The 18,860-nt window shown below is 45.4% G+C and overlaps 8 protein-coding genes across 8 annotated transcripts; 3 read left to right on the top strand and 5 right to left on the bottom strand.

Moving 5' to 3' along the window:
* Positions 1-1,735: 1,735 nt before the first annotated feature.
* F4822DRAFT_442566 (glucose-methanol-choline oxidoreductase-like protein) lies at positions 1,736-3,739 on the bottom strand (the record flags this gene model as incomplete). The annotated part of the gene is made up of 2 exons (XM_051463003.1): positions 3,442-3,739; positions 1,736-3,379 (listed from the first exon to the last, which is right to left on the bottom strand). The coding sequence occupies exons 1-2, from the start codon at positions 3,655-3,657 to the stop codon at positions 1,736-1,738; spliced, it is 1,860 nt and encodes a 619-aa protein (XP_051317435.1). The 5' UTR covers positions 3,658-3,739.
* A 385-nt stretch (positions 3,740-4,124) lies between these two features.
* F4822DRAFT_397410 (putative sugar transporter) lies at positions 4,125-6,350 on the bottom strand. The gene is made up of 8 exons (XM_051457613.1): positions 6,120-6,350; positions 6,036-6,064; positions 5,874-5,972; positions 5,112-5,778; positions 4,921-5,062; positions 4,765-4,861; positions 4,497-4,713; positions 4,125-4,439 (listed from the first exon to the last, which is right to left on the bottom strand). The coding sequence occupies exons 1-8, from the start codon at positions 6,184-6,186 to the stop codon at positions 4,240-4,242; spliced, it is 1,518 nt and encodes a 505-aa protein (XP_051317434.1). The 5' UTR covers positions 6,187-6,350; the 3' UTR covers positions 4,125-4,239.
* A 294-nt stretch (positions 6,351-6,644) lies between these two features.
* On the bottom strand, positions 6,645-8,382 carry F4822DRAFT_397405 (uncharacterized protein). Its single transcript, XM_051457612.1, has 3 exons — positions 7,410-8,382; positions 7,047-7,356; positions 6,645-6,952 (listed from the first exon to the last, which is right to left on the bottom strand). The coding sequence occupies exons 1-2, from the start codon at positions 7,870-7,872 to the stop codon at positions 7,274-7,276; spliced, it is 546 nt and encodes a 181-aa protein (XP_051317433.1). The 5' UTR covers positions 7,873-8,382; the 3' UTR covers positions 6,645-6,952; positions 7,047-7,273.
* Positions 8,383-8,617: 235 nt separating this feature from the next.
* F4822DRAFT_192467 (uncharacterized protein) lies at positions 8,618-10,512 on the top strand. The gene is made up of 2 exons (XM_051453581.1): positions 8,618-8,931; positions 8,993-10,512. The coding sequence occupies exons 1-2, from the start codon at positions 8,710-8,712 to the stop codon at positions 10,157-10,159; spliced, it is 1,389 nt and encodes a 462-aa protein (XP_051317432.1). The 5' UTR covers positions 8,618-8,709; the 3' UTR covers positions 10,160-10,512.
* Positions 10,410-11,501, top strand: F4822DRAFT_427513 (putative short-chain dehydrogenases/reductase; the record flags this gene model as incomplete). The annotated part of the gene is made up of 2 exons (XM_051460759.1): positions 10,410-10,761; positions 10,816-11,501. 2 exons carry the CDS (start codon positions 10,410-10,412, stop codon positions 11,499-11,501), a joined length of 1,038 nt encoding a protein of 345 aa, XP_051317431.1.
* F4822DRAFT_192473 (Alpha/Beta hydrolase protein) lies at positions 11,280-13,080 on the bottom strand. Its single transcript, XM_051453582.1, has 2 exons — positions 11,596-13,080; positions 11,280-11,328 (listed from the first exon to the last, which is right to left on the bottom strand). The coding sequence occupies exon 1, from the start codon at positions 12,743-12,745 to the stop codon at positions 11,624-11,626; it is 1,122 nt and encodes a 373-aa protein (XP_051317430.1). The 5' UTR covers positions 12,746-13,080; the 3' UTR covers positions 11,280-11,328; positions 11,596-11,623.
* Positions 13,081-14,136: 1,056 nt separating this feature from the next.
* Positions 14,137-15,199, bottom strand: F4822DRAFT_192425 (uncharacterized protein). Its single transcript, XM_051453580.1, has 3 exons — positions 14,499-15,199; positions 14,337-14,435; positions 14,137-14,272 (listed from the first exon to the last, which is right to left on the bottom strand). Exons 1-3 carry the CDS (start codon positions 14,629-14,631, stop codon positions 14,229-14,231), a joined length of 276 nt encoding a protein of 91 aa, XP_051317429.1. The 5' UTR covers positions 14,632-15,199; the 3' UTR covers positions 14,137-14,228.
* A 2,824-nt stretch (positions 15,200-18,023) lies between these two features.
* On the top strand, positions 18,024-18,749 carry F4822DRAFT_427510 (uncharacterized protein; the record flags this gene model as incomplete). Its single annotated transcript, XM_051460758.1, has 1 exon — positions 18,024-18,749. One exon carries the CDS (start codon positions 18,024-18,026, stop codon positions 18,747-18,749), a length of 726 nt encoding a protein of 241 aa, XP_051317428.1.
* Positions 18,750-18,860: the final 111 nt, after the last annotated feature.

Genomic DNA, 18,860 nt, shown 5'->3' with positions numbered 1-18,860 from the left:
TATCCCAAAAGATATATATTCATAAATACGTTGAATATGATTGGGCCACCACATCAGCCGGAATCGTCACTCGGCACTTTAGCGGGGTATTAAAAACATCATATTAATAGTATCGAAGAGTCGTTTCTTGAAGATTCTATATATCGGCATCAGACGCTTTTCTACTAATCTACAGTAATAAGGTCGCATAGGTAAATGGTACGGATGGGAGGTTTTAGTACATCGAACAAGGTGATCGCGAGAAAGCAAACTCTTAGCATCCGCTAAGTTATAGTGTATGTTTCACTGTTGTCGCTATAAATAGACACTCGGGTGTGGGGAGTGAACGCGCTAGAGGCCACTGAGGAGGTACCTATGCTGAGGGGTTCCCAGGGAGCTCAAACAACCCCAATTGTTCTTTGGCCTCCAGTGCATTTGCCTCTGTTGAAGCCACTATAACCATCGCTACAAGTGGCCCTAGTGTGTTGGCAACTCGGATAACTACCTGAAACGCATTAATAACACCATAGATAATCTTGAAACTTTTTCGTAACTTTTCCGAGCTTGTAGAAATGCCTCCTACTTGATAGAAAGCTTGCACATGTCTTGTATATAGAAAGGAATTGTACGAAGTTGCCAAATGTTTATCGTGGCTCTGACTTTCGCGACAGCGTCGCGCCCCCGATGTACAGGGCCCCGCTCTCACCGTAAGAATAACATATCCGCTGTGACCTCACTAAAACATCAGCAGCTACAGCCATCACAGCCACCTTCAGGGCTGTATAACCGCTATCATTAGGAGGAATATTAGCTAACAACTACCCGAGTAATTGCAGCAGGGATTCAGAACCAGGCTTATTGTCACAAAAGCAAGCCCAAAAAGAGGCCTGGCCGATACCCTTAACCCCTATACGATCTCTTCGTCAACTAAAATTAAATGCCTACATAGGTACCTGATAGTTGTTTCTCGTACAAAACCATCCACACTTGGTACGCGCATACTCGCGACAAAATTGTAGAGTGATATTCGTTGGTAAACTCCACGTACACTTGCTAAAGTTTTCTGGAATACTTGGTAGAGTACTTGGTAAAAGTTCTTAAGCACTTCGCAGGAACCAAGTATACCCGCCCGGCTGCACCCTCTAGAGTGCATCCTTTAATACGGCGGTCCAATAAGGATCAAACCCAAAATTCCGTGCGAAAGGACAGTGTCGTGGTGTGATACACTCTATTGCTATAATTACAGGCAGTTGTACGCCGAAGGCTCTTATAGCTACAGGGCATTACAGGCCATGTTCCACTATAAACTTAGTGATTGGACTTATAACGCTTATCCCCCTATAAATATAGCGCTTTATAGGTGCTCATTATTAGATGCGATTACAGTGTGTTTTAGTGTGATCCATAGGCGCCATAGCGTGCTATAATTTCAGTCACCAAAGCTCTGTATTTACAGCGCTCTACAGTGGGCACCTATAGAGCACTACACTTATAGGGCTTTAGGGCCCTATAAGACCCTACAATTATGACACGCTCACGGCGCATTCTAGCACTCCACTGAAACCCGCTATAATTACAGCGCTCATAGCTCTGTGAATTGAGCCTTAGCAGTGTTAAACTCCACCGTACTGTAATAATTTATTGTATATAACGCATTGCTGGTTTATTCGAAGTCGGTAATTTACCCCAATACGAGATACATCTTCATATACCTATTCTAGGTGCCCAGGTAGTTAGGTATATACCTCAATTTGGTTTACTTCAGATTGTGATCTTCTTTGATCAAGTCAACAGCCTTTTCGGCGATCGCATATACCGAACTCTGGGTGTTTGCCCTAGGAACCATTGGCATAATACTACCATCGACGATACGCAACCCCTCGACGCCGTATACTTTGAGTCGCGGATCAACAACGCCGCCTTTCTCACGGGGCAACATAGCACAGGTTCCAACTGGATGATTGCACGTCATTGCCCCTTCTCGGATGTACTTCTTGGCCTTTTCTAGAGTATCCACTCTAGCGTCTCCAGGTTGCGCTCTTCTACTTCCTGGCTTCAGGTAGTTCGATAGGGGTGAAGATTTGGCAACGATCTCGACTCCCATGAGATGTCGTGCATATACCTCGATATCGAGAGGATGCGAGAGGTAGCGAGGGTCGATGGATGGCGGCGCTAGAGGATTCGACGAAGAAATATGTGACGTGCCCCGCGAAAACGGGTGTAGAGGTGAAATGCCAAGACTAATGAAATTCCCCGGCTTAGGGTCTCTCATCATTCCATTTTGCTTTGGTCCATTATTCATATTGACTTGAACAGGAAGCAGAAACATTATGGCAGAGGAGTCGTGTTCCGATGATGACAGCAAGTTAGATTTCAGAAAATCAAATTGCTGCCTTTCAAGTTCAGACATGGGTAACTCTGCTGACCGTTTGATGGCCGTGTCAAGACTGCTCTGAAGGTTTGGCTCAAGGTTTTCGAGCAATTGAGACATTATCGGCATATATGCGAGGGAGAGAACAGATCCCGAAGCGAGTGGTCCGGTCTTTTGCTCTTCATACATCTGTGCGACTGCTTGAATGACCGATGGTTCCTGGCGCACAAGTTCATCTCCCGTCATGACGCCCTCTGCGGCCTCGAAGCTCACACCAACTAGCATATGATCTTGGAGATTCTCCCCGACATTTGGATTATTGATTCTGGTTTTGATACCGTGCTTTTCCAATAGGGCTTTATCACCAATTCCAGATAGCTCGAGGATCTTCGGAGACTGGAACACGCCTGCTGCTAGAATCACTTCACGACTGGCACTAACTTGATGCTCATGACCATCCTTGGCCTTGAAGGAAACGCCACGCGCAGTAATGCCGCTTCCACCAGAGCTATCTTCAAGCCACACCCGGCTGACCGTGGCGCCTATGAGGACCTCCAGATTGCTTCTAGAGCTAGCTGGCCCATAGTATGCGCTGGCTGCGTAGCTTCTTGTCCCGGATTCGGGATCGATTGACCAGGGGATATTCCATCCACCCATAGCTTTGCCACTGAATGGGTTACCCGTAAGACCATAACCTAGACCTTTCATGGTCTCAACCCACGCCCCAGGAAGGGGGTCATCAACCACTCTAGGAAAGCTAACTTGTATAGGGCCGTTGGTTCCATTCTCCGGGCTATCAACCCATGCGATATCCAACTTCTTGACAACGCCTTCGTTGGGCTTCACGATGGTATGAGACTTGCGGAAATACGGTTCCAACCCTTTCCAGTTCCATCTGGGATTTCCGAATGACTCCCAGGCATCAAAACCTGCAGCCGACGGTGGCACAAACACTTCAGCATTCAATGCCGATGATCCTCCGAGCCCACGACCTTGCGGATGTCCAACCTGCCTGCCGTTCAAGTTTTCCTAAGTAAAAGCAAGAAAGTCAGACATCTCTGTGCACGCTTAGCTTACGAAAGAATTCATACCTGTGGTACGGTTAGAAAGTCCCAGTCAAGGTCTGTTCCTAAGACAGCCGGCCACATACCAGGAACTGCAATTCTGGGATCTTGGGTGGTATTTTCACCAGCTTCTAATACCAGGACTGATATGCTTGAGTCTTCAGTGAGTCGAGAAGCAACTACAAGACCTGCCGTCCCTCCACCGACTATAACGAAGTCATACTCTTTCCGAAGCGCAGTCATTTCTTTTTAACTTTACGTGGGGCTCTTTGAATATGAGGTTTTCGAGTTAGTATTGCCGCTGAATCCTGCTTTTATACCCAGTATCCGGCGAGCATTTAAGGAATTCGCAAGACCATGTATTATGTGAGATAAGAGGCGGTTATATAATCGCACAGCTCTAACCCAGCAGCCCAGATGCTATAATATTATACCAAGAGGCTAAAGGAGTTAGTTTCCCTTAAGTCCTAGCTGATTCAACAAAGATGGGGATTCCAGGCCCATGTATGCATAAGCTATCCATTATAAGCCGAACTTACCGCATTTTTATAAGCGCTATTAGTAGCTTACTTTACAGCTGTGAAATATAGTTACATCAGAATTTAGATAGGCTATGGTAGGACAACGGGACGATTGTTGTCGATCAGTAGCCAATCAACGTTAAGATAGCGACCGACAGTTGCCATTTACGGAAAGTACCACGAAGTACTCGACCAATGAAATAATTGATAATGCGGTTACGCATTGACTAGTATCTATTAGGTGTTAAGTCCAGTATCTCCGATGTATATTAATAGTGGACAGTCTTGCAGCTCCTATAACCCGTTAAACTTGAGCAATACGCTCTGCTTCTGCGTCCATACAACTCAGTGGTCTGCTCTTATGCGTCATGTCAGGCTTTCCCAATACAAATATTGATGGGTTCTGAATAAACATGTGATCCATATCCTCGAGCGTACGGTTCGATGTCTCTGGATAGAATAAGAGGACTACGGGGTAACAGCAGAAACAAATAGCCGCGAATACTGATACTTCGTTAGCAGGTCTTGACCAACGGATTCTTCTCGGAGTTGGATACTCACTTAGATATAAACCCCAATTCAAATTGTCGATACCGACTTTGGTGAATTGGGTCACTACAAAACCTCCCAACCAATTCGTTGCTGTTGCTGCCGCAGCGCCACGCGTTCGCCAACCTAGCGAGTTCACTTCGGCGCTATAAACCCATGGGACGCTAGCCCAAGAGATGCCGAATATGCAGTGATAAACAATGAACATTGCGGTAGTCACATTGCCCATCTATATACCTTATCAGCAAGACACGGCAGTGATAGGTTAGTCGGGACTTACAATTTTCCTTTTCGAAATGTCTATCTCGCTTTCTCGAAGACAAAGTGATGCGATCAGGTGGCAAAGACCCATCAACATAGCTCCAGATAACATCAACCTATTTGACAAGTCAGTTAGCAGCGCGTACACATAAGTTGAACTATTGTGGCAACTTACTTTCGCCGACCGAAGCGGTCAATAAATACCAAACTTCCAAAGGCAGACACAAGGTAAATAGTACCGTTTACGGCGGCAATGAGCCTACTCATTTGTTGGTCAAAACCGACGTTCTGGGTGAGTAGTGTAGGTAGATAGAATCCTGTATGATGTTAAAACAGACTCGAAAGGAGTGAAGGGGGATTGCATACCGAGAGCGTTAATTCCGGTGAACTGCTGCATAAACTGGGTGCCACAGGATAATATCAAACGGCGGAAGTTATGCGTCTTGTCCCGAAAGCAGAGGACGTCCATGAGTGGCGTACGGTCTTCTCTCTCAAGGTCTATCGCGACTTTGATAGAACGGAACTCTGATGTTACTTGCCCATCATCAATGGGAACGTCCTTCCCAGCAAGCCGGGAGAGCACATCCAAGGCATCTAGTTCCTTTCCAGCCAATAAGAGCCACCTTGGGGACTCGGGCACCAAAAGTAGGAAAGGGGTTATCATGAAGAAAAAGGAAACCTGAAAGGCCAGAGGGAAACGCCATTGAAATGGGCCGTCCTGCGAATAGAGTGCATAGCTGATCCAATTCGCTAACGCGAACATCGAGACGTTCGAAGAGGCGCCGATAGAGACTAATTTTCCACGTAGATGGGGCTTCGCGCACTCGGATAGAAAGACGGGTGTCGTAGTAGAGGTTAATCCAATCCCAAACCCATTCACCAAGCGCCCAATAATCATCTGGGGCAGATACCATGAGGCAAACTGTAGTGTAGAGCCTACTAAGTTGAATAGTAATCCTAGAGCAATAGTCTTTCTTCGACCCAGCTTATCGCCGACTATGAAAGCCATTATTGATCCTAAGAAAGCGCCGATCTTTGCGAATATCATTCAAATCAGCTTCTCCTTTCTAAGATTCACAATCAAGAGGAGGGACCCCATAAGAGAACAGGATAGGTAGGAATACTGACGAAGAAACAGCTTGACGTAATTCCGGAGACATTCGCGTCGAGAGTCTCGGGGAATTGTAGTTTGAAGTTCTCGGAAACCAATACACCTGCAAACACCCCCTATTACTCGTCGGTCGCATTAGCAACATATTATCAGTTACATCTCCAGAAGTGACTGCGCACCTGACAATAGCCAAACCAGCATGATGAAACTATCATATACTATTAACAACATGTAACATTAAGGTCAGTCATGAATCTTCTTACGAGCATCGACAAGTGTAATCATGGCGATTAATTTGCCGCCATAGATGCGGCTCTTGCTTCTAATCATCTTGGTCAATAATGATCGACAAGTACCCCTGAAAATCCGGCACAAGAGCTCTGCAAAAAATTTGGTTTAACTGGTCGATTAAAGATGTAAATTAACACAAATTGCCCTTGGCAGGATAGAAGGATTCCCGCTACCGTAATTCAACGTAAGCTCAAGAAATTGTGCGCGGGATTTTAAGGTATTTTGTGAGCTCCGAAGAGTGCTGTTGGTTTGTTACGCCGACGCCGGCTGCAACTCTCGCGAACCCGGCCTTGGCTTGCATCGGAGGCTCCCACCAACGGTAGCAGTCCGGCTCGTTAGCCCGTGGGGTGTATCTGTTGGTATCTTCCAATGGAGCGCTTACCATCGTTAGCCCGATACAGAGCGGTTCCATAAATAGTTGTCACCGCTTTCGCAACATTCCACCCCGAAGCAACCCTAATTATTACTATTTTCTTTCAAATATTATCAGCTCACAGAGATAACAAACATCTAGACCGAGACAGACCTCGGCGAATGTTACCTAAATTCCGGCGGTCGCACCAATCCTCTCGCCCGAAAATGTGATTTGAATCCAATTTTCCTCTCTTTTCTCCTCTCTCGACCAAGATTTTCGCCAACGCTAATCGGTTCAATCTAGCGGTCACGACGAGAGCTGCAATATTCACAGGCCATATCTTTGAGGCACATATAACGATTGATAAATAGTACGAAAGCGAAGTTGACGCCAGCGAACAATATTGAATCACAAGCACGTCAACACGTAGGTGGATCGACCAATTATAAGGTTAGCATATTCAGCGGAGGTCCGACAAAGCATGCCGCATCTCAAAATTATATTTCATTGACATACCCAAATACTAACGGTCCTCCGTTAATGGACCTGCTAGCTTTTGGGTGGAGTGATCAAATTCTGCAGCGACTTGACCGGGTCCAAATTCTTTAGGTGTCCGAACCTCAGCGATACCATACCTGGGTCGGCCGGCAGCTCGATATCCCATCTGCGTTTCAATACATCTCTAATAACATCGTAGCAGGCGCCAATCCTGACGACTTCAACGGATGGCCCGCTGAAATCTAGCAATGTGGAACTCCGCCCATGGACCCACTACTTCAACAGACCATAGTCAATTACGATATCCGCTATGTCGATGAGTTCCTTGTTAATATCCTCCACCTGATATTTAGTCCCTGCATTTATATGTCAAAAGTCATTCAATTAGGTTGTTCCGAAAGATACTGACCAGTCCCCGACACATTGGCGGAGCTTCCTAAAAGGGGTATGTGCTCCGCAAAGGTCAAGCTAGTGAGTGCATCTTGGAACGCACCGGCATTGACCAATAACGAGAGACTACCGTTCACATCGCATGCTTCCATAGTAACAGGATCGATGTTTTTGACCACTGGATGGTCGCGCCGGTATCGTGCAATGACGCCGACCGGAATGTCAAGGTCCTGACTGAGATGATCGACAATCTCTTGGTGTACGGGGTCCATGATATGCACCTCCTTATGAATAGCGTACGATCCAATTCCTGCGTGTCTCTTGTGAGCCCCGCGCTGTTTTGTGAGGAAGATCTTCTCAAGCGATTTGGCATGGGTAGCCATAACGGCATAACCGACATCTGCTGGGCAGATTGCTATTCCGCCTGTTTTGAGGACCTCAAACACGCGCAGGGCATCTGCTTGAACATCCGGGCGCCCCATAATATAATTCGAGTAGAATCTTTCGACGGAATTGGTAGTGAATTGCTTCGGGAACCTCTCCTCTTTCAATTACCAAGGCCAGTGGCATCGTTATATACCCCGAGTCCCAATTGCGAGCGAGTCCTAGAAACTGCACATTTCGTATATCCTACATGCATATATCGCGCATCGTTGCATTTTGAATCCTGTATTCCAATGGCAACTCTATATAGCCGCGACTATATATGCCGCCAAGTTAGATTACGTGAGATGAGGCGGGAGGCTATAGGTTATGTTCAAACTCGTAAAAGTAGAAATGGAATAGATTTTCAAAAAGAGTCGACGGAACAAGTTCATCTTATAGCTCCATTATACACTCTTAAATATTGAACAGAAGCAATATTAATAGGTGTTTCCTTAGACCGAAGAAGAGATTACATAAGCGAGAACCCCTGAGAATGTTTCGGTATGATGATATTTGGTAGTTGGTAACATGTAAACCTGCTTACCTAGGAATACAACATAGAAGATTCTAAGGTTGAATCAGGGAAACGGATGAGTTTATACTAAGCTAGATGATTTCTTGCAAATATTATGACTGCCCTTACTAAGCTAAAGTGAACCCCTTAAAATAGGGGGGCTATGCTACACAAGCTCGATCGGGCTCGTATCGCCAAATTTGGTTTAGCGCTCCGGGCTTTAAGGAGCTAAAATCGGAGATAACCCCTGACTCGACAGCAACTGCGAGACTTTTCATCGGCTTCTTCTTATTCCTATTTCATTCTTGTCTTTTCCCAAAAGTCTTATACGAGCCTATTAAGGCCATCGCGCGTTCTAATCGCACTCCATCGAAGCGTCATGGCTTCGAATCCATCATTTATAAATGCCGGCTCGACAAAAAGTGGATCTCACTTAAATGATTTTACCAATACGTTTGTCTTCTCATCTGAGTCGAGTACATCTAAGAATCAGGTTCTTTCTGAGGTACCTAAGGCCCTATCCGTCGATCTAGACAGGCAACGTCGGGCCCATCGGAAGTCTGGATCAGGTTGTGATAATTGCAAGAGGCGACGAGTGAAGGTGCTTACGTAATACTTCCCGTAACGCGTTGGCACATCGAGCTAATGCTGGACTCGTACAGTGTAATGAAGAAACACCTTGTGCAAATTGTTCAAGGAGGGGAGAGCGGTGTTCGCGGGCGACTCGATCCAATCGAATAGTGTCCGTCCCTCGAACATCAGGGCCAGTCACAACTTTGACTCCCGGCTTCGGACCGACGGACGCTGTTGTGAATCTCCATCACATGAAGTTATTTCATCATTTCGAAACGTATACGCAACATACGCTTATGTTAACTCCCGAGGTATGGGAACATGCAATCCGACTATCTTTCCATTTTGATTTTTTGATGAATGTTATTCTGTGCGTTGCAGCACGACACCTTGCTTTCCTACAACCGGAGAACACCTCATATTCAAGAGCGGCAGCCAGCCATCTATCGCGAGCATTACCTAGGTTCCGCTACGAATTGTCTAACAACTTCATCTTAACCCACATTGACGCCTTTATTTCAACTTCACTTCTACTTCAGTATGAAGCATGGGCTAGCACCGACATTTCTTTTCCCCAAAACGATGACATCGTATCGTTGGATCCCACAAGAGACCGAGTCTTCGCTATGGGATCTAGCTTAAAAGAAGTTTTCTTGAAGAGTCTTCCTCTTCTCGCCGACCAGCCGTCGAAATTCTTACCGCTCCTTCAGTATAATCCCGCGGACAAGCTTGTTGCAGTTGGGCGGATTAACGATAGCACGGTTGCTAAATATCTAGATTTCTTTTCATACGACAACCCACTTGATATGAAATTTCTCAATCCCCCTCCACCATGTCCAAGAAGCAAAGAGATGGCTCCGTATAATCCATGGCGACATTGTATTCCTCACTCACAGTCCGAACCTGATCTCGATCCAATTGCAGATGGTTATGCTCCTGTCATCGCCCGACTTTGTATCATCCTATCATTTCTTCCTGAAGCACAGCCACCAAATGACGACAATACTGAGCCAAATTTCTTTTCGGACTTGGCGAGATATGTTCTCTCCTTTCCAATAGCTTGCTATGGTCCCTTCTCTCCTATGATTCAGAAGGGAGACCCACGCGCGCTCTCTTTGCTCTATCATTTCTACCGTGCCGCGAGAATATTACTCCCCCGAGATGAGTGTTGGTGGGCGCAAAAGCGTGCTGCGCTTTCCGAAAACAATCTGAAGGAATGGTTAACGAAAGAGATTACCAAGCAAGTGGATAGATAAAGTTCAGTTACATCTGCTCCACTCCTAGGCCAGTCTTTAGTCGAGTGGGGACAGTTGATGATGCAATAGCAGCTTTCCCTTTTGGCTTCGTATCGCTATAATAGGCTTAGGGTACTTCGGGGATAAGAAAGGGGACCAGAAAGACGGGCAGATACCATAACACTTGAGAATAGAATATTAACCGTTCTCTCCCGGCTTGATGGCTTCTCAGACTTATCATTCATATTCTCAGAGTCAAACGAACAGTATCATGGTCGCACTCTCCAAGGTTATTGCGTCGAACGAACGCATCGCATCCACGCTGCCTCCTAGCTTAGTAGCCGTCTTCGTCGGAGGGACCAGTGGTGTCGGCGAATATACAGTGAAGGCCTTCGCCAAATACGCTTCCAAACCTAAGGTTTACCTCGTCGGTCGGTCCCAGGAATCAGCAACCCGAATTATCGACGAGTGTAAGAAGTTAAACCCGGGCGGTATATTCGAATTCATAAAAGCCGACGTAAGCGTCTTGAAGGGTGTCGACGACGTATGCCGCCAACTCAAGAGCAAGGAGACGGAGATCAATCTGCTATTTCAAAGCCAAGGGAGCTTGGGCTTTACTAAGAGTATGTTTTTCGCGATACTGTCACTTGTGAGTTTGCCTTCCTAACCTTGGACAGTTACCTCCGATGGCCTACCCCAGGCCTCTGCCTTAAATACATATTCACGCATGCGCTTCGTCTATAATCTCCTCCCCCTCATCCAAAACGCCAGCTCCCTCCGTCGCATCGTCAGCGTACTTGCCGCGAATTGCGAGGGTCCGATTGACCTAGACAACCTCTCCGGTCTAGGTTTCGCTCTTCGCAAATGGCGCAACCAATTATCGTCTATGCAGACATTGCTACTCGAAGAGGCCGCGCGGCGGGCGCCGAATGTTGCCTTCGTTCATACGATGCCGGGTCTTGTGAAGAGTGGCATCCTGCGCGACGCGGAGGGTATTGTGATGAACATCCTGTCGGGATTATCACACTACGTGCTAGAGCCCCTCCTTCAGACTCCTCCGGATGAGTCCGGTGAGCGACATCTTTTCGTGGCTACCAGTGCCATGTACGCGTCTTACAATGATAATGCGACGCCTGCCGGTGTACCATTGGACACGACACTGTCGATTGCTAGAGGTAGTGATGGCAAGACTGGTAGTGGGGTATACTCAATTAATAATTATGGGAATAAAGGAGGGGAGGGTGCGTCGCCGAAAGTAGAACAATTGCTGGCTCAGTTCAGAAAAGATGGAACTGCAAGGAAAGTTTGCGATCATGTCACGGCGGAATTCAAGAGGATCACTGGAACAGAAATAGCAGCGTAGAGCGAAGCAGTGACAGGGGGAATAGTAGATTGTAATTTTTGAGGAAGGTGAATTATTAGGTAAGATTGATTAATGGAGCTGAGTTGACACATACATGCATATTCAGCATATCATACCAAATTCTATACCCCAACGTAGACTTCCGGGTATTTGTCATCTCCTACACCATCCATTAAACCATCATTGACTCCTTTCAAGAATCGTTGGAAGAAGCTGTTCAGGTAAGCTCTTTGAATGGCCATACCTCTCGTCCCGTTTAGAGGGCCGAGGGGTTGGGCGGCGTCGGGTGGAAAGGCAGAACCATAAAACTGCCTCAACAATGGTACATCCAAGAAGTTATTGTGTTCGACACCAGTGATCGCATATTCGCGCTTAAAGCCGCGGAGGTTATTCCACCCTTCGGCCCAGCTTGCATCATTAGTACGGTTATGGCTCTGCGCGGCGAAGACGAAAAACGGGGCATCGGTTCCTAACTGCACCGAAGTACCCTGGAATGAGCCATCCAAGTTCGATCCTGCAACAAATCGCGTGTCGTTGGCCGTAACTCGTAAAGCTGTCGCACCGCCAAGCGAATGGCCATACACGCCCACCTTATCCGTTCGCAATCTCGTCTTCAGACCAGGGATCTTGTTGGTGACTGTGGAATTAGACAGAGCGTTCAGGACGGATATCATGTCAGCAGCGCGGATGTCGACATTCGCTACAGTGTTGGAAATCGAGGCGTTCACAGCGTATACGATGCGTCCATCGGGGTATTGAACAATGCCGGTCTCGTAAGGGTGATCTATCGCCACAATATTCCATCCGTAACTCGCGATCTCTACTAAAGTGTCGCTGTATAGGTATTTTGATCCTCCCAACCCGGGTGAGAAGATCAGGACGGGTAGTTGTGGTTGGGTTAAAGGCGCGTCAACACATGCTTGTGTAACGATATTCTGGAGAATACCACTCGGAACTCCCGGAGTAGTTTTTTCATAGAAAGACGCGACGGCTGGTGTGAATTGTATCGCATGCTTGCATTCTGCGCGAGGTCCCGGGTAAGCAGCTGCACCGACCGGGTAATATAGAGCAGCAACAAGGTCTCGCGGCTTAGGCGTTGGCGCGTATGGATCTTGACGCGAAGAGTCGACTATTTCGATATTTGTTGTTCCCACAGTATACGGACCGGTCGGCGGGGGCGCGGTAAAATTGCCCGCCTTAGCGAGGGAGGCGAACAAGCCAAGGTACAAGAGACTGGATACCATGTTGAGGGATTGCTCAAGTGAATTGAGGTATGAATTGCAATACCGTGAACGAACTTGGAAATCGTCCTGGCATTATAACAATTCTCTCTCCTTTTATTTATGTTCAGCTACTCTAGTTGCATCTTGGAAATGAGGCTTGCTCAGCCCAACTAAGCCTCCACCATGATGTGGATATACTACATCCTTTCCGAGTAAGCAAGGATAATACGACGTATCGCATTGTACCTTTGACGTACGAAAACTACCTAGGTATGCGTTCATTTAAGCTACGTCGTAATGAGAGAAACAATTCGAAATGGCCTATACTTGAGGGGTAAATAATGCTATTCCAAAGAGAATATGATTGAGTATGATTCGTAATGAAGACCATGCGCGGAAGCGTTTCCGCGTCGCAGAGCTACGTAATGCTAATTAAAATAAAGGGGTTGAAGGATCGGCTTCACGCCTAGGTATGTAGATCCGTACCGAGAATGCTAGAATACGAAGGATTTAAAGACATCTAAAAGAGTACGTACCTACCTAAATGAATAAATAAGCTTAAATTAGAATAGCCGCTAGAGCGAGGGTAGTTACAATTCGGATCTTTAAATGTTGATGAATGCACCAGGAAATCTTCAAGAAAGCTAAGTTCCGGTTTTGACTTGATGCGTTTAAGTCAGCTTATATAACAGTGACCGAAAGAAATGGCTTAGGTAAGTCATGGCTTGAGCAATGAATTACTGACATAATTACTGACTCATGAGATAATGAACTTATGTAATATAAGACGAAAAGCCGACTTCCATAAGAAGTGACTTACATAAGGAATGACTTACATAAATGATGACTAATCCTAATCTCCTGATATTCAAGTATTAGTTCATTATGTTATTCGATGTTAATATAAGCTTTGATGAATATCTTAGAATCAGAAAAGTAGTCAATGATATTGGTAAGAAAGAGGAAATTGATCGGGAATTTACGAGCTTTATGTTATGATAGTATGTTCCGATTCGAGGCAAGTCCTAGGGCTCTTGATAACTACTCTGACTTTTCTCTTGGCATTTACCTTGCGAGTTAAGTAACTAGAGAGTTTCATATAATTTCACATACCCAGGTAGGCATCATTGAGACGTGGAACTAGAGTAGATGGTACCCCTTAATACGATGCATATCACATAGGTATGTGTTACATGTCATACGCGAGAATGGAACGCCCAGCGTTCTTCCTTGTATTTCATCGGCTATGATCGATACTGAACTATCCATCATCACCAAGCTTTTGTTCTTCTCTTTTTTTTCGTGCTTCATCCCCTCCTAATTCTATTTATTAGGAAAGGTTCCGCCTTTGATCAAGTTTCTGTTGCAAGGAGTCCAGCACCCATCCATTCATGTTCTTCGACATCCATTAATCATTGTTGACTTGATGGAAGCCGGACTTTGAGTTTGGGAAACTGTGGGTTTATGTCGGTCATAGTTCCCCAGTAAGTAGTAGCACCCTACTTTAAGACGCGACACAAATCAGAGTGCCGTTCTGGTCCTCACAAGCTAAGAAGCATAACATGTCAGCGTCTTTAAAGAATCTAATATCTAATATTAAGGGATAGCATACTTCCAGAGACCGTCTTGCAAGTGTTGTTGGGGTTTTCACAATACTTGCAGCTGCTCCCAGCATGGTGACTGCAGTTGTTGGGGCAGTTACAGGCGGAAGCTATAACACAGAAGGAATTAACATCATGGACTTTTCTTCATTGCAATTTTAGGCGATACATACTTGGATCAGGAGCGATCAATGCGCCCAGTACATCACGGGCTTCGTTGGATGAGGTGTCAATAGCAACTCCAAAGACCTGGCCAGCCATGAGGAGGGCAACGGCGGAAAAGATGGTGGTAGTGTTGAAAATCATTTTCGTAAAGATATGTATATCTGTATAGTATCAGAGTTGGTGGTGTCTGCGTGGTGGTGGTTGATGAAGTCAATCTTTCAGTCTCTAGAAGTTCGCGAGAAGCATGACTTTATACTTTTCCATCCCACTGAAGTCTCTTCGTCCCAGAATTTACGGCACCCCTTTTCCTCTCTTTGGCGATGAGAAGGTCTCGCGACTCAAAGCCTCAATAGTCCAAAGGGGTATGATCGAGATCATAACCCATCTGCATGAGAATCCATGTCTGACATGACTTATTGCACCTGAGGATTCAGCTGAATATGCTGTGTATCCGAATCTGTGCCATCTCGTACTACGGGGATAATGTGAATGAGCACTTTTTAAGCGGAAATATCTTAAAATATCCCAGTCGTTGTAAGAGTAGGGATCATTTTAGTCCTTGATAAGGGTATATGTTGTTGCGAGAAGGTTTCTAACCGGCATATTCCGCGTGGCTCTATAGTCTCTAATACGGAAAACCTATATGGCGCTTAGTATCGAATACACTTACAGCCAATTACGGCTATTATAAACAAATAACCACTGAATACCATGGTTCTTGAGCCAAGCGGATCGTAAAGGAAACGTTGTTAAAGGCGAACATGAATGCTCACCATATGAATCTGATCAAGCCAATCCAGCTCAGGGTGAGCAAAGGATCGATTTCATGCATTTTGTGTGATCCTCTTCTATATATTGGCTAAGCTAAGGCGACACAGACTGCCAAATTCAGAAGTGAGATGCGGTCGTGGTTCCCAAGTCCTATAGCAGCAGTCTCACCAGCCCTGGTGTTGGAAGTACCCCTGTCTTCGGTTTGAAACAAGCGGCGTACTTAGCAAATTTTCAGTTGAACAAGAGGATGGGAACATGGAAAGCAGCCGTGGCTTTAAAGTACCTAGCTAAGCATTGCGTACGTAGGTAGATCATTACTGGTTACGATTGAGACTGTATTTGGGGTCCGATAAACGTTTTTACCCGTCAATCTGACTTGTGATGACTGTATTCCCTTTTAGAGGCAAAGGGCGAAAAGTGTCCGATAGGTATCAGTGGCGGGGAGTTATAGATGTAACAACTCACTATTGAATAGGTATTTTTGCAATGGCGTGAGTTGGGAGCATTTCACTGCAACGGCGAGGTGCTCAAATCAATCCAGTTGCAGTTTGAAATATGGATACAGGAAAGAATCAACGCAGACATGATAAAGTTACTCCAAACGGAGCGCATGGTGGAATGTGATGTATGCTGTGCTTCGGAATTCGGCACGCTCGGTTCGGAACGATCGGAAATCGACCCGCCACAGAATCATGGATGCGTAGGTGGAGCCACCGGAGCTGATGAAACCAGCATAGTGATTGGTTAGATTCCAAAAAGCAATATCTGAAATTCATATTTAATCCTTCAGAAACTAGTCCCAAGCTGCATTGTTCATGCGTTGGTAGCTCAATACTAAGCCCTCACACTACGGCCGTGAACATTTAGTTCTAAAATCTTGTACTTCGTCGAGTGCGCTATAATTCGATCAAGACTGCCACGGTGTCGAAAACCGTACGTTTGTTCGATACCCGCCTTTTCAAGTTGAAGTCGCACAGAAACTCTAGTAGCTGAGCTAATCAATGCCATGCCAAATTCATTACCAAAAACATCAATCAGCTGAGGTAATCAAGCTACCACTTACAGTGCTTACATAAGAAAGGGGTTGTGCTTATATCATCATTGTAAAAGCTCCTATGAATGTTTCTGGTAAGTATTCGAAAGATAATACTATCACTTAAAATATGGTATATCATTTCTTATCTTTGTATATAAACCTACCTGGGTAGGTAGGCACCGATTATTTAAATATCTACATATTATTTCCTTACCAACTATCCCATATCCTTTTTAGCGATCCCTTGCTCTTCGTCACTTGTATTTTGGTCTTTTATAGATGAAGAAGCAGTCTTGTTCGAGCCCCCACCGAGTCCTTTGCGTCTCATCTGTGGCCTGATCCATAAGAACTTCAGTGGCCTATATAGCAACAATGTCATGATGACAATACTAGCTAACACCAACCAAAACATGCCCTCCCCAGGAACAAACTTTCCAGGCATCGCTAATATGGCCGCGACAGTAGAGAAAGGGAGATAGATTATCGTAACTTGTGTTAGTGTAGTAATGCTATGGCTTTCTTCTTATCCCTGTCTTGCCTCCTTAATCCCCGTACTTCCCGATAGTCGCCGAAATTTAGTCGAACCCTTGCTGTATGCATTCAAGATCACGTATAACTGGATTCTTCTCATTGAAATTCCACTTCTCGAACTCCCTTTTAGTTTCCTCCAAAGTTTTATGGTCATTCGTGGAATCCTTTTGGTGTGTGAATAAATCCTTCAACATCTTTTCTGCAATATCGAAACTCGGTATATCTTCTTATCTAAGTCGTATTCGGCTGAGATCCCGCTGCATATATCCTTGCACTAGGTAACTGCCATTGCTTCGAGATCATTCGACCGATAGCATGATATGCGTCTTCCGTAATACTTTCGCCCTCCACATCACAGCTATCATTTAGGTGACTGAATAGATCGAATACGATAGTAGTGCGGGAGAAATATGGGTTGCACATAGTGAATACCTACGTACTTAGGTAGACATGTAAGCCTGGAATGAAACAGCCCCTATTCATTCAAATATACCGCAAGCACGGCCGTGACAATACTCAGGAGTCAAGTAGATTTGCATTATCATCAAGCAAACCCAACAGTCCTGCGAGATAAAAACTCACGAAGCTCTGGTATGTAACTCATAGTGTAAATTATATTACATGGACAAGCGACGACGTAATACTGAAACATTTACTCTGTCTGACTTAGTGCATTGGAGTCATTTGCAAGGTGAAATAGTACATATATAGGTTACTTTATGGGTAGCTAATACAATAGAACTTCGTCACGACATTTTAGATATCTATTACCGCTTTTTCCAAACTCCCTTTCCACCCAATATAAAGGCTTACACGTGAATACTGTTGTGAACTCTTTGAATCCTCAATCCTATGAGATGAGATCTTCTCCGTGGTACCCTAGTAGATATCTATAGGGAATTTTGATTTATCCTAACTACTGAATAAATTGTGACAAGATATTTTTTCGTCCCAACACTATCACGACCAAGTGAGTTTGAAAACATCCATAGATTTTCGCTTGATTCTGTACTACATCATTGAGTGACGACAGTAGCATCAAAATTACCTAGGTATATATGCCACTTCAACGTATCGATCTTGACTTTTCCCATTCTCCATCATCAGCACCCCCTATCCACTCTTCTCGATCTTGGCATACCTTCGTAAGACACAACCCCCCCAAAGGAAGCGATATATCATGGATTCCTCAAATATGCCACCTGGCCACCCTCGATATGGTAGCCTTCGCCCTTCTGGCCAAGTAAAAAAACAAGATATTCGCGATGATATGTTCGATGGGTCTCTAAGCCCAGACGCCCAAGCATTCGTCGACTATTTCGAACGGGGTCCGCACAACTTTCCTATCGGGATTAACACCGACGACGTCTACGGTATCCCGACGCCCCAATACTTCCAAGGATGGGACCAGGAAGTCAAGCAGGAACAACTCGGAAATCAGTCACTTGGACACATTGCTGGAACGATTGAACCTTCCGAAAATGCCAACAACGCTGTAGCAGTTCGCCGCTCTGGGCGTCATTCTATGGCGCCACGAGATTCATTCCCGAAGAAAATACCACCAATGACACAACTTGCGACCGACTTCAAGGATATTCCTTCCATACCAGGCGACGTTCCTCTCTGGTGCCCCTGCTGTGACCGTTTACTTCTAGAAGAGTGTTTCAAGGCAGCTCCAGCAAGCCAAGTCCCTATGGAAACGTGTGCTGATTGCAGAAAGGAGCGATTTCAGGTCCCGGCGGGCTTAAAGATCTGCTGGAGTGACCCTTCCGAGTATAAAGGATGTGGAAGATTGTTACCACTCGACCGTTTCTCTGGATTCCACAATCACGAGACCAACACGGGAATCTTTTGTCGCGATTGCAGAACTTTCGGACACAGCCGAGCGAGGTTTGAGGGAAGATATACCTACAAAAAGTAAGAGGTGACAAGTATGATGGAGAAGATTCATAACTGTATTTGGGATTGGGTAGTTTTAGACAACATTTACTAATTAGAAAGCTACCACAATGGGAGTGTATGAAAATTGGTA

The sequence above is a fragment of the Hypoxylon trugodes genome (assembly GCF_022578975.1).
Source record: "Hypoxylon trugodes strain CBS 135444 unplaced genomic scaffold F4822scaffold_3, whole genome shotgun sequence".
In the NCBI taxonomy this organism is placed as follows: domain Eukaryota; kingdom Fungi; phylum Ascomycota; class Sordariomycetes; order Xylariales; family Hypoxylaceae; genus Hypoxylon; species Hypoxylon trugodes.
This window is presented reverse-complemented; position numbering and strand designations above follow the sequence as displayed.